Source organism: Ranitomeya imitator, chromosome 1 (genome assembly GCF_032444005.1).
Source record: "Ranitomeya imitator isolate aRanImi1 chromosome 1, aRanImi1.pri, whole genome shotgun sequence".
Classification (NCBI taxonomy): Eukaryota; Metazoa; Chordata; class Amphibia; order Anura; family Dendrobatidae; genus Ranitomeya; species Ranitomeya imitator.
Window position 1 is genome coordinate 916880606 of NC_091282.1, and position 18606 is coordinate 916899211.

The following is an 18606-nucleotide window of genomic DNA, read 5'->3' on the forward strand; positions in this document are numbered from 1 at the left end:
ATAGCCAAATGCCATCAAGGCTTCATTCACACTTGGCCGGTTGGTTGCACACAACTCTTCCCCGAGACGAGGCTTGCACAACCTCAGGGCAGCCATGAGGACTACTAGGATGGCCGGCAGTCATAATTTACCAGCATGCTGCTAAGAGCCGTACGTATTCAGGGCAGCTACCATACAATGTGTCAGTGCTCATCTTATCACAGTGCTACGATACAACAGAACCCACTATTTTGTTTCCTACCCATGGGGTGGCATTGCCAAGCAGTAAAATATACTTATCAGTTATCTTCATAAGAATACATGGCCATTACTCACTTGCCATGCAGCTCAATGTCAAAAATAGCAGCGAGCAGCCATTCTATAGAAACGGCAGTGATTGGCAAATGAAATAGCATTTTGGTGTCCTATGCACAGACAGACAGCGGCACAACCGCCTGCCGAGCAGCCCGAAATCTGACTTCCAACCATCATGTACATCAGCACCCAAGCTATTAACGAGACCGCCATAGCACATCAGACAAGTGTAAAGCCTCCAAGTCAGACCAAGTCCCATGTAAGGACAGATGCAAAGTACTACTGGGGAATATCCATAATGCTGCACTCCTACACTGCCGCTGTGTGCAGATTGAGGTGCAGTTCTTTAAAGGGAACCTGTCACCAGGGTTGGCAGATATAAGATGCGGCCACCGCCTTTCAGGGCTGATATACAGCATTCTATAATGCTATAAGCCCCTGATCCAACCTGAAAGATAAGACAAATAAGTTTTATTATACTCACCTGGGAGGCGGTCCGGTCCGATGGGTGTCGCAGCCATGAAGCAAGCAGGAGGGCGGCTATCATAAGAAGATGGGAGGCCCCCCTCAAATCTTATGATCGCCGCCCCAACAGTGCTCCTGAGCAGGCATGCATATCGGCCCTGATGAGGGCAGAGTAAAGTACTGCAGTGCGCAGGCGTCCGGCCTCTCTGACCTTTCCCAGCACCTGCGCACTGCAGTACTTTGCTCTGCCCTCAACAGGGCCGATATGTATGCCTGCTCAGGAGCACAATGCTGGAAGCAGGAGGGCGGCGATCATCAGAAGATGGGAGGTGCTGGACCCAGACCCGCAACACCCTGCAGGTGAGTATAATAAAACTTATTTTTATTATCTTTCAGGTCGGTCTGGGGGCTTATCTACAGCATTATAGAATGCTGTACATAGGTGGTGCCGTATCTTATATCGGCCAAACCAGGTTCCCTTTTAAATCGCAACGTTATTTTGCAGCAATTTTAGAAAAATCTGGGGGGGAGGTGAGGCGCAATCAATGAATGCAGCCCAATCCACACTTTACATTGTTAATCCTACTTTATCAAAGGATACGGACCAGGAAAGATCTACTAAATAATTGTCTAAGGGTCACTTCCGTCTGTCTGTCACGGATATTCATTGGTCGCGGCCTCTGTCTGTCATGGAAATCCAAGTTGCTGATTGGTCGTGGCAATGGTCGTGGGCGTTTTGCCACGACCAATCAGCGACGGACACAGTCCGGCGGCAAAATGGCCGCTCCTTACTTCCCACAGTCAGTGCCCGCTCCATACTCCCCTCCAGTCAGCCCTCACACAGGGTTAATGGCAGCGTTAACAGACCGTGTTATGCTGCGGTGTAAAGCACTCCATTAGCGCAGCTATTAACCCTGTGACCAACTTTTTACTAATGATGCTGCGTATACAGCATCAATAGTAAAAAGATCTAATGTTACAAATAATATTAAAAAAAAAGATTATTCTCACCCTCTGACATCGCGCCCTGTCCTCGGCAGTGCAAGCGGCAGGTTCCGGTGCCAAGTATGCTATGCGAAAAGGACCTGCCATGACGTCACAGTCATGTGACCGCAACGTCATCACAGGTCCTGCTCTCATACCAACCCTGGGACCGGAAGCTGCCGCGTGCACCGTACACAGGCGTCAGGACTTCAAGGGCCCTTTGGAAGGTGAGTATATGTTTATTTTTTATTTTAAGTCTTTTTTAACCACGCATATAGTGCCCACATTGCTATACACTACGTGGGCTGTATTACATACTGCGTGGGCTCTGTTATATACTACATCTCTGTGCTATATACGATGTAGCTGGGCAATATACAACGCGACTGTGCAATATACAATGTGACTGTCCAATATACTACGTGGCTCTGCTATATACTACGTGGCTGACCAATATACTATGTACCTGTGCAATACACTACGTGGCTATGTTATATACTACGTAGCTCTGCTATACACTACGTACGCTGTGTTACATACTACGTAGCTCTGTTCTATACTACGTCACTGTGGAATTTAGTATGTAGCCTGTGCTATATACTACCTACGTATTCTAGAATACCCGATACGTTGGAATCGGGCCACCATCTAGTTTTCTATAAAGATCTTCTGTGCACATTCATCATATATTATATACACAGCTCAGATACATCACTGATGAAGGCTCTTACATGCCTATGGATTTGCAGATCCCAAACAAAGCTCCACATCAGCCCTCTGATCGGATTACTACAGAGATATACTGAAGTGAGAGCATGCCCGTAACCCAGAGAACCCCTCCAAGACTATGCGAGAAATCAATAGACTTTTCTTCACTGATGGCCACGTTTCTGTCACACTGATCGATAAAATAAAAGAAGAACGACGCAGGTCAAGCTAACGGTGCACCGACAGGCCGAAATCTGCATGCTGTAATACAACACACAAGTCATTTGGCCTTTTGTTCATTGCCCGGGTGAACAGACACCAGGCACAGAACGATTGTTCCTCATGCTGTATCATGCCACTGGCAGCACACCCCCAGTTCACCAATTATCCACACACCTGATGAACAAGCACTTTGATCGTTCAACAAATGATCGCAGCATTGTTCTGCCAGTGGATAACAGTCAGCAAGCATTGCTCAGAACTGTCACCGATCATCTATGCGTGTAAGTGCTCCATTACAGGAAACACTCCGACTGCTGGAACCACAAGAGTCCGGCCCATCAGCCAGGTCACTAATCTAGGACTGCTGGACGGAAGCATATATCTTTTACCTCTCAGCATTCCTGGCTCTTCTTTTGATTAGCCAGACTGGCGTGACATTGTGAGCGCGTCATACCGCTAGGGTGATGACACCAGCCCAGCTAATCAAAAGAAGAGCCAGGGTTGCCAAGAGGTAAGTGACTGGCAGATCTTCCGAGCAGAGGTCACAGATTACTGATCTGGTCAATGCACCAGAGTCCCACAAATCGATCCTCCCCAATTCTGGTTGCAGCCATTTTGGGTGACAAAGCTTTTCACAAGGCATCTGGTAAGAAGTCCAATGTGAAAGATAGGCTGTCCGGGCGATTTAAGATTTGGTATGCTTTAGAAATCAAAAACGGTCCGAGTATGTGTTCTGGTAAATGATACATAGGCTCAGGAGAGCCCTGGTCAGATTCAGATAGTCGTCCTGCTGGTACCATCATTATCAATGAGGTAGAGACTAAAGGTTCTGGACTATGATCTCCATTCCGGAAGAATTTTCAGCTAGACAACAACAAAGTCTACTACACTGTTGTGTCTAGTGACGGACACTACTGGAAAGGAAGCCAAAGAAACTTTAAACTTAGGGCCACCATACATATTAGATAGTGGTCAGGCGAAAGATCATTTGGCCAACAACCATCTGTCTGGACTACACCATGCACAAGAATGCGTTCCCTGGCCAAGTGTTCCTACGTTCTCTATGGAGAGCAGCTGACAGACATTCAACAGGCAAGATCCTACTCTCCCAGACATCTGTTAGGGAAGAGTTGGTTCACCTCCATGCACATTAGGCTATGTGCCCACGTTGCGGATTTCTTGCGGATCTGCAGCGTTTTTTTCCGAGCAGAAATGCTGCAGATCCGCCAAGTGATTTACAGTACAATGTAATGTAACGTGCTAATGGTGCAGAAAATTCCGCACAGAAAATGCAGCGGATTGAAAGAAGGATATTGTCACTTTTGTGCAGATCTGCAGCGTTTCTGCACCCATTCCATTATAGAAATCTGCAGGGGTAAAAACACATGAAATCCGCAACAAAAACGCACAAAATCCGCAAGAAAAACGCATCAAATATGCACCTGCGTTTTCTGCCAGGAGATGCAGATTTTGTGCAGAAAATTCTGCACCCAAATCTGCAACGTGTGCACATAGCCCTAGACAAAAGAGGCCCAACTCTAATGATGTTCGCCAGCAGTCTACTTTGTATTGGAGCCTATACTCACTGAAATCAATATGCTCGATTCAAAGTTTGCATGACAAAATCCTGGAGTAAAAGCTTTGAAAAGCTGCAAAATTTAGACAACACCAAATTTTGCCAGTTTCTACATAAATGGGCAAAGCTGGGGGAAGGGGGGGGGGGGATCCAATGCTGGGATGCCAAAACTCATCTGATTCCTGAGAAGCGGTGGCATTCCTACGCCAGAAATCTCACACGTCCCTGACTGGTCATATCTGGCGTACGCCACTTATCAGACGCTCCAGATTCATTTAGATGCAGCCCTTCATTAATCTGGCTCCAGCATTTCCCACCTCAAGATTGGCATCGATTGCTGCGCATCGGAGTACTGTTAGTCAGGGCCCAGAAACAAGGCCCTAAGAGCAATGAGAACTGGAAATCCAACCCAAGACACAAACCAAGGACAGTTTCCAGTAATGCATTACTCTATTAAAGCCTCCAGGATTTGAACTGCCTTAAGCAGCATGATGCAGAGACAGAGACCCTGATTTCAGCAATTGGTCATAACTGTGCTGCTTGCTGTAATTATGCACATAATCACAGTTTATCAGCAGACTATCACAAGGGACTAGTAAACCTGCAACCATGTATTCCTCGGTCATGAGCTCTGTATATCCCCACCTACACCACTGATTGGAATCTTTCAGTATACACTATGCATAGGCAGAAAACAGCCAATCAATGGCGTGGGCGAGATTATACAGAGCTCAGCATTCTGATTACTGCTAGACCTGCAGCAGAAAAAACTGTGATGTTATTAAAAATAAATGGCAGCAAGCAGCTCAGTAAGTGATACATGGCTGGAATAAGGGCCTTTGCCACTACATCATAAGGCTCTTAAAGTTAGGTGGCAGAAACCTGGCAGAGCTGCTTTAAGGTTTCGGTCCCATGGTGCATCATCTGCAAGAGGCCACAAACCAACACTGAAAGGTTACAAGCTACCTTGATTGATCAGTCACCCCTGCCCACTGGGGTGGTGTTTGGCATTTGCCCCTGCTGACACATTATAAAGATACATAATAGGTAATTGTCATGTCAGTATTTATAAGCCAAAGCCAGGAGTAGGTTCAGTATACAAAGGAGCATTCATTTTTGCTAAAGTCTTTCAGGGATTTGACACTGCAGGTAAAAATACACCACCTGGAAGTAGAAAAGTGAGGAGCCAACAAACTTCCAGCCATTTATCTATCCCAATCCTATACTGTGCCAGCCAGGGTCCACACTTATATCACAGCTGATGCCCTAATGTATAGTCAGGGACTGACCGTACGTCACGTTATACAACCACGAGGCAGTCACATATGTTGCAACAGTGCCCTGACTGCTCACATTTCCTTCTAATGCGTAACGGAGTATAAAGTTCAGGGCTTTGTATGCAAGAAAGACAGCAAAATATTACAGTGGAGAGGGATATCTCTATGTCAGAGGCCTGGTAAGCGGCGCCTCCTCTGCAGGTACCGAGAGGCCTGGTAAGCGGCGCCTCCTCTGCAGGTACCGAGAGGCCTGGTAAGCGGCGCCTCCTCTGCAGGTACCGAGAGGCCTGGTAAGCGGCGCCTCCTCTGCAGGTACCGAGAGGCCTGGTAAGCGGCGCCTCCTCTGCAGGTACCGAGAGGCCTGGTAAGCGGCGCCTCCTCTGCAGGTACCGAGAGGCCTGGTAAGCGGCGCCTCCTCTACAGGTACCGAGAGGCCTGGTAAGCGGCACCTCTGCAGGTACCGAGAGGCCTGGTAAGCGGCACCTCCTCTGCAGGCACCGAGAGGCCTGGTAAACGGCGCCTCCTCTGCAGGCACCGAGGCCTGGTAAATGGCACCTCCTCTACAGGCACCGAGAGGCCTGGTAAACGGCACCTCCTCTACAGGTACCGAGAGGCCTGGTAAGCGGCGCCTCCTCTACAGGTACCGAGAGGCCTGGTAAGCGGCACCTCTGCAGGTACCGAGAGGCCTGGTAAGCGGCGCCTCCTCTGCAGGCACCGAGAGGCCTGGTAAGCGGCGCCTCCTCTGCAGGCACCGAGAGGCCTGGTAAACGGCGCCTCCTCTGCAGGCACCGAGAGGCCTGGTAAACGGCACCTCCTCTACAGGCACCGAGAGGCCTGGTAAACGGCACCTCCTCTACAGGCACCGAGAGGCCTGGTAAACGGCACCTCCTCTACAGGTACCGAGAGGCCTGGTAAGCGGCGCCTCCTCTACAGGTACCGAGAGGCCTGGTAAGCGGCACCTCCTCTACAGGTACCGAGAGGCCTGGTAAGCGGCACCTCCTCTACAGGTACCGAGAGGCCTGGTAAGCGGCACCTCCTCTACAGGTACCGAGAGGCCTGGTAAGCGGCACCTCCTCTACAGGTACCGAGAGGCCTGGTAAGCGGCACCTCTGCAGGTACCGAGAGGCCTGGTAAGCGGCACCTCCTCTGCAGGCACCGAGAGGCCTGGTAAACGGCGCCTCCTCTGCAGGCACCGAGGCCTGGTAAATGGCACCTCCTCTACAGGCACCGAGAGGCCTGGTAAACGGCACCTCCTCTACAGGTACCGAGAGGCCTGGTAAGCGGCGCCTCCTCTACAGGTACCGAGAGGCCTGGTAAGCGGCACCTCTGCAGGTACCGAGAGGCCTGGTAAGCGGCGCCTCCTCTGCAGGTACCGAGAGGCCTGGTAAGCGGCGCCTCCTCTGCAGGTACCGAGAGGCCTGGTAAGCGGCGCCTCCTCTGCAGGTACCGAGAGGCCTGGTAAGCGGCGCCTCCTCTACAGGTACCGAGAGGCCTGGTAAGCGGCACCTCTGCAGGTACCGAGAGGCCTGGTAAGCGGCACCTCCTCTGCAGGCACCGAGAGGCCTGGTAAACGGCGCCTCCTCTGCAGGCACCGAGGCCTGGTAAATGGCACCTCCTCTACAGGCACCGAGAGGCCTGGTAAACGGCACCTCCTCTACAGGTACCGAGAGGCCTGGTAAGCGGCGCCTCCTCTACAGGTACCGAGAGGCCTGGTAAGCGGCACCTCTGCAGGTACCGAGAGGCCTGGTAAGCGGCGCCTCCTCTGCAGGCACCGAGAGGCCTGGTAAGCGGCGCCTCCTCTGCAGGCACCGAGAGGCCTGGTAAACGGCGCCTCCTCTGCAGGCACCGAGAGGCCTGGTAAACGGCACCTCCTCTACAGGCACCGAGAGGCCTGGTAAACGGCACCTCCTCTACAGGCACCGAGAGGCCTGGTAAACGGCACCTCCTCTACAGGTACCGAGAGGCCTGGTAAGCGGCGCCTCCTCTACAGGTACCGAGAGGCCTGGTAAGCGGCACCTCCTCTACAGGTACCGAGAGGCCTGGTAAGCGGCACCTCCTCTACAGGTACCGAGAGGCCTGGTAAGCGGCACCTCCTCTACAGGTACCGAGAGGCCTGGTAAGCGGCACCTCCTCTACAGGTACCGAGAGGCCTGGTAAGCGGCACCTCTGCAGGTACCGAGAGGCCTGGTAAGCGGCACCTCCTCTGCAGGCACCGAGAGGCCTGGTAAACGGCGCCTCCTCTGCAGGCACCGAGGCCTGGTAAATGGCACCTCCTCTACAGGCACCGAGAGGCCTGGTAAACGGCACCTCCTCTACAGGTACCGAGAGGCCTGGTAAGCGGCGCCTCCTCTACAGGTACCGAGAGGCCTGGTAAGCGGCACCTCTGCAGGTACCGAGAGGCCTGGTAAGCGGCGCCTCCTCTGCAGGCACCGAGAGGCCTGGTAAGCGGCGCCTCCTCTGCAGGCACCGAGAGGCCTGGTAAACGGCGCCTCCTCTGCAGGCACCGAGAGGCCTGGTAAACGGCACCTCCTCTACAGGCACCGAGAGGCCTGGTAAACGGCACCTCCTCTACAGGCACCGAGAGGCCTGGTAAACGGCACCTCCTCTACAGGTACCGAGAGGCCTGGTAAGCGGCGCCTCCTCTACAGGTACCGAGAGGCCTGGTAAGCGGCACCTCCTCTACAGGTACCGAGAGGCCTGGTAAGCGGCACCTCCTCTACAGGTACCGAGAGGCCTGGTAAGCGGCACCTCCTCTACAGGTACCGAGAGGCCTGGTAAGCGGCACCTCCTCTACAGGTACCGAGAGGCCTGGTAAGCGGCACCTCCTCAGCAGGTACCGAGAGGCCTGGTAAGTGGCACCTCCTCAGCAGGTACCGAAAGGCCTGGTAAGCGGCACCTCCTCTGCAGGTACCGAGAGGCCTGGTAAGCGGCACCTCCTCTGCAGGTACCGAGAGGCCTGGTAAGCGGCACCTCCTCTGCAGGTGTGACAAGAGACAGAAGTCACACAGTACAATCAGACACCACTGATGGTCCACACTGACTGTCAGCCACCATTGCCATGAGATGAAACGCAACAAAAACCATCTACAACCCACAGGACCAGATCTGCATTGCAGAACCCACTAACACCATAGCACACGTTTGGCAATGTATTTGTGCCGGTCATTTTAGCCACATGCACCAGTGTGGAAGACTGGATGGGAAAAAAAGTCTATAACTTTATGCTTTTGCCCACTGTTCAGACAAGTCACTTTGGGTTTTTTCCTTAATGAGTCAAACTGTTTGAATATCCAGTCAAATAAGCAGATGGTGGAAAGATTGAAGCCATTACAGTCGCTGTGTGGTTCCACATGAAAAACTGCTTTTCCATCAAAATCATGCATCCATTTACCAGACAACTTAACATCCACAGAGGCCGCAGTGTTTGGCCCTGACAGTGCGGCCCCATCGGGCTTTGGAAGAGACTGTCCAGTGCGGATCAAGAGCCTTCGGACAGGCGCTCAATATCAGATTGGTGGGGGGTTCAATATCCAGCAGCCCCACTGACCGGGCAGATGTAAGCAGCACAGCGGTAGCATTTTTAACCAATTTTGGTCACATGACGGTCTTTTAAATACCATATTCCTTATGATTGCTGGCAAAAAATAAATTAATATATATGAACAGCCTTATGATAATGGAATAGGCAGGAAGACCAATAAATCGTCCTCAACAGAGAATCTATGCTGTAGTTGGGACATCAGACTGGCGGCAGATTATTCTCCATTAGCTCCGCTGATGACCCTGGGAGAGGTCCACCCGAACATCAGGTGACTCACTGGCTTATGTAGTACAGCTAAAAGCTACAGCATCTCTGTTCCTGCCAAGTCAGCTCCAGGCAGAGCGCAGGAAGGACGGCTGCTCACGGAGGGGGCTGCCCCGAACATCAGAGGCCTGGGCTGCCCTGACACGGAAGATGGGATCAGCAGCATCTGTTCTCACTGATCACCCACATGAGGAACCAATGGACGCTTCATTCTGGAGGATCTATAGCGAGGTGGACTCTGGGAAAGCTGGGAGTCATCCAATATGCCCAAAGACTGGAGGAGATAGATATGTAATAGATAGCACTCAGGAGTATGGAAAAGCTGGGTGACACCTAAAAGGCCCATAGACTAGAGGACAACATGACATTAAAGCAATTTGGGAAAGCTGGTTGACATCGAATAGACGCACCACAGGCTGGAGGCTATAAAAGGCGGAAGATGGTGTGACATTCAGGAGGCTGGAAAGGCTGGGTGACACCTATTAGGCCCATAGACTAGAGGACAACATTCAGAACTCTGAGAAAGTTGGAAGACACCCAATAGGTCCACAGGCTAGATGAGATGTGACAAGATGGGCAACATAACATTCAGGAATCTGGGAAAACTGGGTGGCACTTAATAGGCCCACAGACTAGAGGACAACATGACTAAGAAGTCTGGAAAAGCTGGATAACACCGAACAGACCACCCATACACAGGATGTATAACAAGGCAGATAGCGTGACATTCAGCTAGCTGGGAGAGCTGGGTGACTCCTAGACTAGTGGCGCCGTGCCCCTCAGGTGGCTGGGAGAGCTGGGTGACTCCTAGACTAGTGGCGCCGTGCCCCTCAGGTGGCTGGGAGAGCTGGGTGACTCCTAGACTAGTGGCGCCGTGCCCCTCAGCTGGCTGGGAGAGCCGGGTGACTCCTAGACTAGTGGCGCCGTGCCCCTCAGCTGGCTGGGAGAGCTGGGTGACTCCTAGACTAGTGGCGCCGTGCCCCTCAGCTGGCTGGGAGAGCTGGGTGACTCCTAGACTAGTGGCGCCGTGCCCCTCAGCTGGCTGGGAGAGCTGGGTGACTCCTAGACTAGTGGCACCGTGCCCCTCAGGTGGCTGGGAGAGCTGGGTGACTCCTAGACTAGTGGCGCCGTGCCCCTCAGCTGGCTGGGAGAGCTGGGTGACTCCTAGACTAGTGGCACCGTGCCCCTCAGGTGGCTGGGAGAGCTGGGTGACTCCTAGACTAGTGGCGCCGTGCCCCTCAGCTGGCTGGGAGAGCTGGGTGACTCCTAGACTAGTGGCACCGTGCCCCTCAGGTGGCTGGGAGAGCTGGGTGACTCCTAGACTAGTGGCGCCGTGCCCCTCAGCTGGCTGGGAGAGCTGGGTGACTCCTAGACTAGTGGCGCCGTGCCCCTCAGCTGGCTGGGAGAGCTGGGTGACTCCTAGACTAGTGGCACCGTGCCCCTCAGCTGGCTGGGAGAGCTGGGTGACTCCTAGACTAGTGGCACCGTGCCCCTCAGGTGGCTGGGAGAGCTGGGTGACTCCTAGACTAGTGGCGCCGTGCCCCTCAGCTGGCTGGGAGAGCTGGGTGACTCCTAGACTAGTGGCGCCGTGCCCCTCAGCTGGCTGGGAGAGCTGGGTGACTCCTAGACTAGTGGCGCCGTGCCCCTCAGGTGGCTGGGAGAGCTGGGTGACTCCTAGACTAGTGGCGCCGTGCCCCTCAGCTGGCTGGCACAGCCCGGCCTCCCATGCAGCAGCGCAGGAGGAGAGTCATGTGTGCCGGGGCGCCCCGGCTCCAGGCCCGGCACATGAGGCAGGCCAGCGGCTCGGCAGACCCCACCTTCTAATGAGTTAATCTAAAGGTCACAGGCGTTTATGTAATGGCGGCCCGGGACAGACGGCAGCGGTGCCGGAGCAGGCCGCCCCCCGCCGTACCTCCAGGATGTCTTCCAGAACATATGCTTCCATGTCGGCGGCCGCCTCCACCATGTTTCCTCCTCACACCGCCATAGCGCTGCTGCACTATGCTGAGCTCGGTGCCAGCAGGAACCCTCCTCTGTCAGCCAGGGAACAGGAAATGGAACGTTCTATTCTGGCCCCGAGCAGCTCTGCAGTCACCGCGCAGGCCTCTACCAACACACACAGGGGTGACTCACGCACTCTGCTCTTAAAGCCACACGCTTGTTTTTCCAGCCGGCAGGGACTGCACGCTGCTCACCCCGGCCGTGCCACGGGCACTCTCACCATGGCCGCCGGGGGGCGCAGGAGTGGGCCAGCCATGGTGGAGAGCTCCTGGCACCCACACACGGGGCAGCCCTGCCAGGACCCGCCATTGTGCTGGACCACAAATGGGAGGAGCCCTGATGCCGTTGCCCATAGCAACCTAACTTGGCCAGCGCCCGTGTTCTGGGCGATGGCACCTTTTGCACAAGATAAAAATCCTAAAACTAAATGATAAATCAAAAAATGTAATCACCCATTCACAGGCTACGGCTGGCGGTAATGTGTGCGGGGTCCACCCAGACCGATTGCCAACAGGATATGTGGGACTTATCCATTATATATCCCGCTGAGCCCCATCCTCTTGGGAAAGGCGCTTAAAGGGTTGATCCACTACTATTGCACGGATGATGGGTCCTTGGGGTAAACTCCAGGTCCCCAGAGGGGCAGCACTCGGGCCAGCAGCGCCCACTGCCATCCATGGGAGTATACATCCCTGCCTCGCTGCTCGCCTGACACACGCCATTTGTCCTCTGGAAAGAAGAGACATACATAGTGTAGGAGACCATTGAAAAGAGCCCTGCACTGCGAGAACCTATACCGGGACAGTCCGTATAGAAGCCTGCCTATACGACAAGTGCCAGAAACCGACCTGATCGCATGCCCTCCCTCCAACCTACCTACACCCAGGATTGAAATGACCGTGGGGTGGTTCAGCCATAAAGCCCAAGCAGCACGCCCAGTGTCTTTATTTTATTCCCTATATTCGCTCATGTTCTCTGCATCTCCAGAATCCAACCATTTCTCACCTTTGAAACTGCAAAATCTCTTCCTGGAACTCGATTCATTTGCACCTGAATTGCTGCAATTCTACCGATCTGTGTCCCTCTTACCAAATATTCTCCTTTCCAATCTGTCCTGAATGCGGCAGCCAGGGTTTCATTTCTGTCCAGCTGCTTCACTGATGCCTCCACCCTGTGCCAGTCATTACACTGGTTACCCCTCCACTATAGAGTCCTCACCAACAAAGCTCTCCACAGTTCTGCATCACCCTGCATTTTCTCCCTCATCTCTACCACTCTACCCATGCTCTCCATTCTGCAAGTGATCTAAGAGCCTCCACAATCTGAACCTCCCACATCCAACACTTTTCTGGAATTCACTACCCCGGACGATCCGATTATCTAGCCCCCACATTTTTAAGTGTGCTTTATTAACACCTCTTTAGACAGGCTTATCACTTCACTCTTCCGTGCTCCCTCCTTGTCATCTGTCTCCACATCCTCCATGCACCCTATAGCACTTGGTAACTCTGCTTAATACTGGCTTATGCCCGGATCATGCAGCTTTATATGAAAACCCTTATTCTAATGATGGCAGGACAGTACATAAGCACTTTCTACCCATTATTTCCTTATAGGTTGTTAGCTGGCGAGCTGGGCCCTCACTGCTCCTGCAACCATTCAATTGTGTGTTACTTGGTAATGTCTTTATTGTCTGTACACGTCCCCCGCTATTGTAAAGTGCTGCAGAATATGTTGGGGCTATATAAATAAAAATTATATATTGGGGAGATCCTCCCAATGTATTCCTTTAAGGTGCACCGCAAAACACTATCTGAAACTCCCCTGAATCCAATGGATTCCTTGATATCTCCCATACAGCACAATACTAGTCTTCAGCCAGTGCGTGCCAATCCTCATGCTAGGCTTTTCTTATCCTCAATTCTATGAACAATTTTAAATCAACATATTTTGTTAAATTGATTCCCAATTGCAAAATTAAGCAACTATATTAATCAGATGCCAAATATTTCCTACCATTGTGTGTTTGCATGGTCAGTGCAACTCCATCACATAGCTGGCTGTACTGCTGCTTGGCACAGGCCTGATTGCCTGGTTCATGGCATGCACCATCTCTCCCCGCTTCACCCTCCATCTATCTGCTATGCTGCAGCTTTTTCACTGGAGCAATGCCTACTTCTGGAATGCCCAGAGACTTCTTGTCTGAGCAGTCCACACTTTACACCAGACTGACGTTTTTAGAACATCAGTGCAAAGTAATCAGCTTGCACAACATTGACCACTGCCTCCTCAATGGTGGCACAGGCAGACTTCCCATCCTCCCTGTATACACAGCTATTGTATACACATTAGCAAGCAGTCAGTGCCTCCTCCTATGATCATGCCATCGCTAGGTGTAGACTGCTGGCAATATACTAGCTCCGGGTGCAGAGAAAATAAGCAGTTAGAAGAAAGTATTCAGATATAAACATGCCCCCAAACTGCTTATGGGGGTCTGTGTTTAAAATAGCCAACTAAAATGGGGAAAACACAAAACCTACACTGACAATCTAAATCACTGCTTCTAGTCCCACCTTCAATGAAAATCTACAATATATAAGATATTTCTACAGAAAGGGGAAGGCAAACATTTGAATATCCAAATCAGAAAAAAATTTGCTGTTAAAAAAAAGTGCCTGTATGATAGAATCCCAAAATGTCCCCAGTAAGGAAGGGGGCAAAATAGCCTTGTCGGAATTGGTTAACCTTGTAGGAAAACAGCAACTTCACCTGGAGACTGTGCAGCAGATCAGAACAGGCTCACAGTTTTGCAGGTGAAACAGCCATGTCCCAGCAAGATTAAAGGGAACCTGTCACCACAAAAACTGCTATCAGCCTGCAGACATGGGGTTAATCTGCAGGTTAATATTGTTAGTAACCTGCACCCGCACTTAGCCGAGCGCTGCGGGGAGAACATGAACTTTATTCCCCCCGGCAGCGCTTGGCTTTCAGTCACGGAGGAGGCACCGGTTCAGTCAATGATCTGAGCATAAAAAGCGGCGGCTGGTATCGGAACGCTGCAGGGGGGGAATAACGTTCATTTTCTCTCTACAGCTTTCAGGCAAGTGCCAGTGCAGGGCAGGATTGTAATTGTATTAACCTGCAGATTAACACCACAACACATCTGCAGGTTAGTAGTGGGTCTTTGTGGTGACCAGATCCCTTTAAATGATTGAGCAGTGAAAATGTAAAGACCACTGTGACACAGGGCTAAAAGCCCCATGACTACTGCAGCTCAGCCATGCCCACCAGAGGGGGCACAGAGCATGGGATTGCAGCTGAAGGCCCCCCATACACAGTGTGTGGCTGGGAGAACAATCAGGATGCCACACACACACAATCTTCCATAGTGCCTGTAACACTTGCTCAACCTGCCACAGATATTCAAGGGGGGCAAAGAATGAGCAAGCATTTTGGGAATATTCTTCTGACGAAGGATGGTTCATAGACGATCATTCATTAATAATGTTCTCGTACAGATTGTTCATCCACATTGCTGCTGTAAACAAGCCAAAAAAATAAATAAGACCCACACGGCTGACGTGATTTCAAACAATGAAAGTCTGATTGTTCTTTAGGAGAAAATGTAAGGACGAATGTTCATTGACCAATGTGTTTAGTTGAATCATTTTTCATTAACTTTAATCCAGTGCGTATAGGCCTGAACACCTGAGTGCTCCCACAAACTCATGCATTCAAGCCACGCTCACCTATGGCTCCGAATATCAGCCGTATGTGGCACCTGGACAGTGGGAGCCAAGAATAAAGACCCCAAACATCTGTCACAACTTAGAGGAACCCACTGATATCAGGGAGCCTCCTCCTCAGACAAGACCCCAGCCTGCTGAACTTCAGGAGGTGGATTTTTGGCTCTCCCGTGAGATAAGACGCTGCTATTGGAGTATAAAATGCAATATTATAGGGAAAAACCCATGATCGAATCTGCGGGAAAAGCAGGCAGGCGAGATCCAACACTGCACAGCGTCATGGCCCTGTGCCCGCACAGGGTAGTCCAGGGGTGAAGCTTCATCTCAAGTATGGCAACCTCCTGGACTCGGACATCATATCCAGCATAGATTACAGGGAGGGACAGGTTGCACACTGGCCGGTGGTAAGGGTCAGGGGTATTTCCGTTTTTGTGGGTTTTCGTTCGCCTTTATCCGTATAAGGGCTTGTTTTATGTGGGACAAGTTGAACTTTTGAACACCACCATTGATTTCACCATGTACTGGAAAACAGGAGAAAATTCTAAATGCAGTGAAATTACCAAAAAAAAAAGTTGAATTCCACAATTTTGCTTTTTTACCATATTCACTAAATGCTAAACCTGACCTGCCATGAGGATTCTCCAGGTCACTTCGAGTTCGTACATCCCAAAGAGGTGTAGTGTCATTTTTTATTTACCGTAAGTGATGAAAAAAAAAAATAAAAATAAAAAAGTATGTAAAAAAAAAAAGCCATTTCAGACCGGTTGTATCTCCATTTTTTGGGAGCGGGGTGAAGGCTTATTTTTTGCTTGACGAGCTGAAGTTTTAAATGATGCAATTTTGGGACAGATACGAACTTTTGATGCCTGTTATTGCATTTTATTGCAATGTTGCAGTGACCAAAAAAACGTATTTCTGGAGTTTTGATTTTTCTCGTTACGCTGTCTAACGATCGGATTATTTTTTATACAATTTTGCGTTTTCGTGCGGTCGCCACACACGTCAAATCTCCGCATGTGGACGCATCTGAATACAACGCATGTCCCTGCGTACCCCATGTTAAAGATAGGTACGCAGGGAAACGCTGGGCACAGCCGGCAGTAGGCGGAGCTTCAGGGAGGAAGAAGGGATGTAGTACGCAGCAGTCCTGAACGCAAATGTGAACCCAGCCTTATACGTGTAATCCATAACAAAAAACACTCAAATTATCTGTTTTAGGCCGGGGTCACACTTGCGAGTTCAATGCGGGAAACGCGCTAGAGTCTCTCGCATCAAGTCCTGGCACAGCTACCGGCACTCGGGAACGGAGGGTGCAGCTGCATAGAAATACATGAGTGCCGCAACGCTCCGGTCCGAGTGCCGCGAGTTGATGCGAGACTCGGGCCAGTTTAAGAATCCAATATATCAAGACAAAAATGCACACACATTTGCACAGAAAAGCAGCAATTAAGACAAAATATTGCAGAAATGAAAGATGGGGGCTCTGTGTGGGCAGCTAGTCCCTTAGATGCAGTGCAAGCCTTAACAGAGCCCGCATGCAGCCCCCTAGAAAGTGCGCGTTCTCAACTCGGCCGGGCATGCGCATTAAAAAATGCAGGAAAGGACGTACGAAAAAACCTTCCCTTGAACGTTTTCGATATGATGGTCCGCCAAATACCAACGCATCCAGTGCACGACACACGGAACGTGTGTCCATACCTCGCGATCCGTCCCCAATACAAGTCTATGGGGAAAAAACGCATCCTGCAGGCAACTTTGCAGGATGCGTTTTTTTTTTGTTTTTTCACACAACGACGGATTGTGACGGCTAGCTGAAAATGTAAGTGTGAAAGTAGACTTACACCCTGTTTAATGGTGTAACACGCACCCAGTCTGGCATCGGCCCACCACAATATAGAAACAAAGCATGTCTGCTTCACCATCCCAGTGAAGTAGTTTCCCAATGAACAAATTACAATGGCCAAATACACCTTGTCTATATCGATCTGCTGTTTATAGTCCCCTTTAATTCTACAAAGCCATGTCATGTTAGAAATCTGTCTAGTACATAAGCATATACGGTAAACTTTGGGATAAAACTGTGTATGAATCAAAAGTCATCATTTTTATACATTCTAAAAATGGAACCAGCCATCTTTGCCACAGACTTCAACAGACTTCAATCCATAGGAAATCATGATTTTTCCAATCCAGTATACTGCAACTTTCATATTACAGTTTAAAGAGATCATAAATTTAAATCCCGAGGGGAATAAAAAAAACAAAAAAACATTTTTTTAAATTAAGAAAAAAAAAAAAATTAAGATAAGCTGGGGTTGTCCAATAACGGTTGTCCAGGAGGGACAATCTTGGATTACCAACAATGCTCTTTACTGCAGTAAACTACATTTTACCCCTTTGCACATAGAGCTAGGGCTCTCTGGCCTGAGCATGGAAAGGCGGCAGGGGGCGCCACCTGGTGGACACAGGAGAATGGAGATTCTTTGTAACGAGAGAGCTACTCTTCATTTTATGTAGTTTTAGGGCAGAATGAGTCTACCGGGATTAAACGGGTTTTCTCAAGGCGAACTCCAGCTCTGCTGGGGGCACAGAGCCCGTGATAGTTCAGACCAGCAGCATAGTCGCTCTTCTAGGCTGTTAACAGTTGACATGTTTCCAAAATGGTCTTTATAGGAGACTATGGCTCAGTGGTTAGCACTGGTGCTTTGCAGCGCTGGGGCCCTGGGTTCAAATCTTAGGAAGGACAACATTTGGAAGAATATTGAACGGGTTTCCTCCCAAAGACATAATGATAGATCACAGATTGTGAACCCCAATAGAGACCGTAAAGCGTTGAATATGTTGCAGAGATAGATAGATAGATAGATATACTAGCTATTGAACCCATTCTACGCCCGGGTGGCTAGCATCTATATTGGTATATGGTCTCCATCCTGGCATGTGCTGCACCCATCCTGCGCCCCCATCCTGCCATGTGTTGCACCCATCTTGCGCCCCCATTCTGTCATGTGTTGCACCCATCCTGCGCCTCCATTCTGACATGTTCTGCACCCATCTTGCGCCCCATTCTGTCATGTGCTGCTCCCATCCTGCGCCCCCATTGTGACATGTGCTGCACCCATCCTGCGCCTCCATTCTGACATGTTCTGCACCCATCCTGCGCCTCCGTTCTGTCATGTGCTGCTCCCATCCTGTGCCCCCGTTCTGTCATGTGCTGCTGCCATCCTGCGCCCGTTCTGTCATGTGCTGCTGCCATCCTGTGCCCGTTCTGTCATGTGCTGCTCCCATCCTGCGCCCCCGTTCTGTCATGTGCTGCTCCCATCCTGCGCCCCTGTTCTGTCATGTGCTGCTCTCATCCTGCGCCCGTTCTGTCATGTGCTGCTGCCATCCTGCGCCCCCGTTCTGTCATGTGCTGCTGCCATCCTGTGCCCGTTCTGTCATGTGCTGCTGCCATCCTGCGCCCCCGTTCTGTCATGTGCTGTTGCCATCCTGCGCCACCATTGTATTATATGCCCCCCATAAGATGCT

At 50.9% G+C, this 18606-nt stretch overlaps 1 protein-coding gene across 7 annotated transcripts in view; it reads right to left on the reverse strand.

The window, feature by feature from the left end:
- Positions 1-18606, reverse strand: part of ANKRD17 (ankyrin repeat domain 17) — a 163594-nt gene that overhangs the window by 104774 nt on the left and 40214 nt on the right. The window contains exon 1 of one of the 7 annotated variants that reach the window (XM_069743527.1): positions 11244-11419. The exons of 5 other annotated variants lie outside the window; for them this stretch is intronic. In XM_069743527.1, coding sequence (XP_069599628.1) covers positions 11244-11297 — 54 coding nt within the window. In that variant the 5' untranslated portion in view covers positions 11298-11419. Of the gene's footprint in view, positions 1-11243; positions 11420-18606 lie in introns of those variants that run through there. One more of the 7 variants, XM_069743526.1, reaches the window with a different exon arrangement.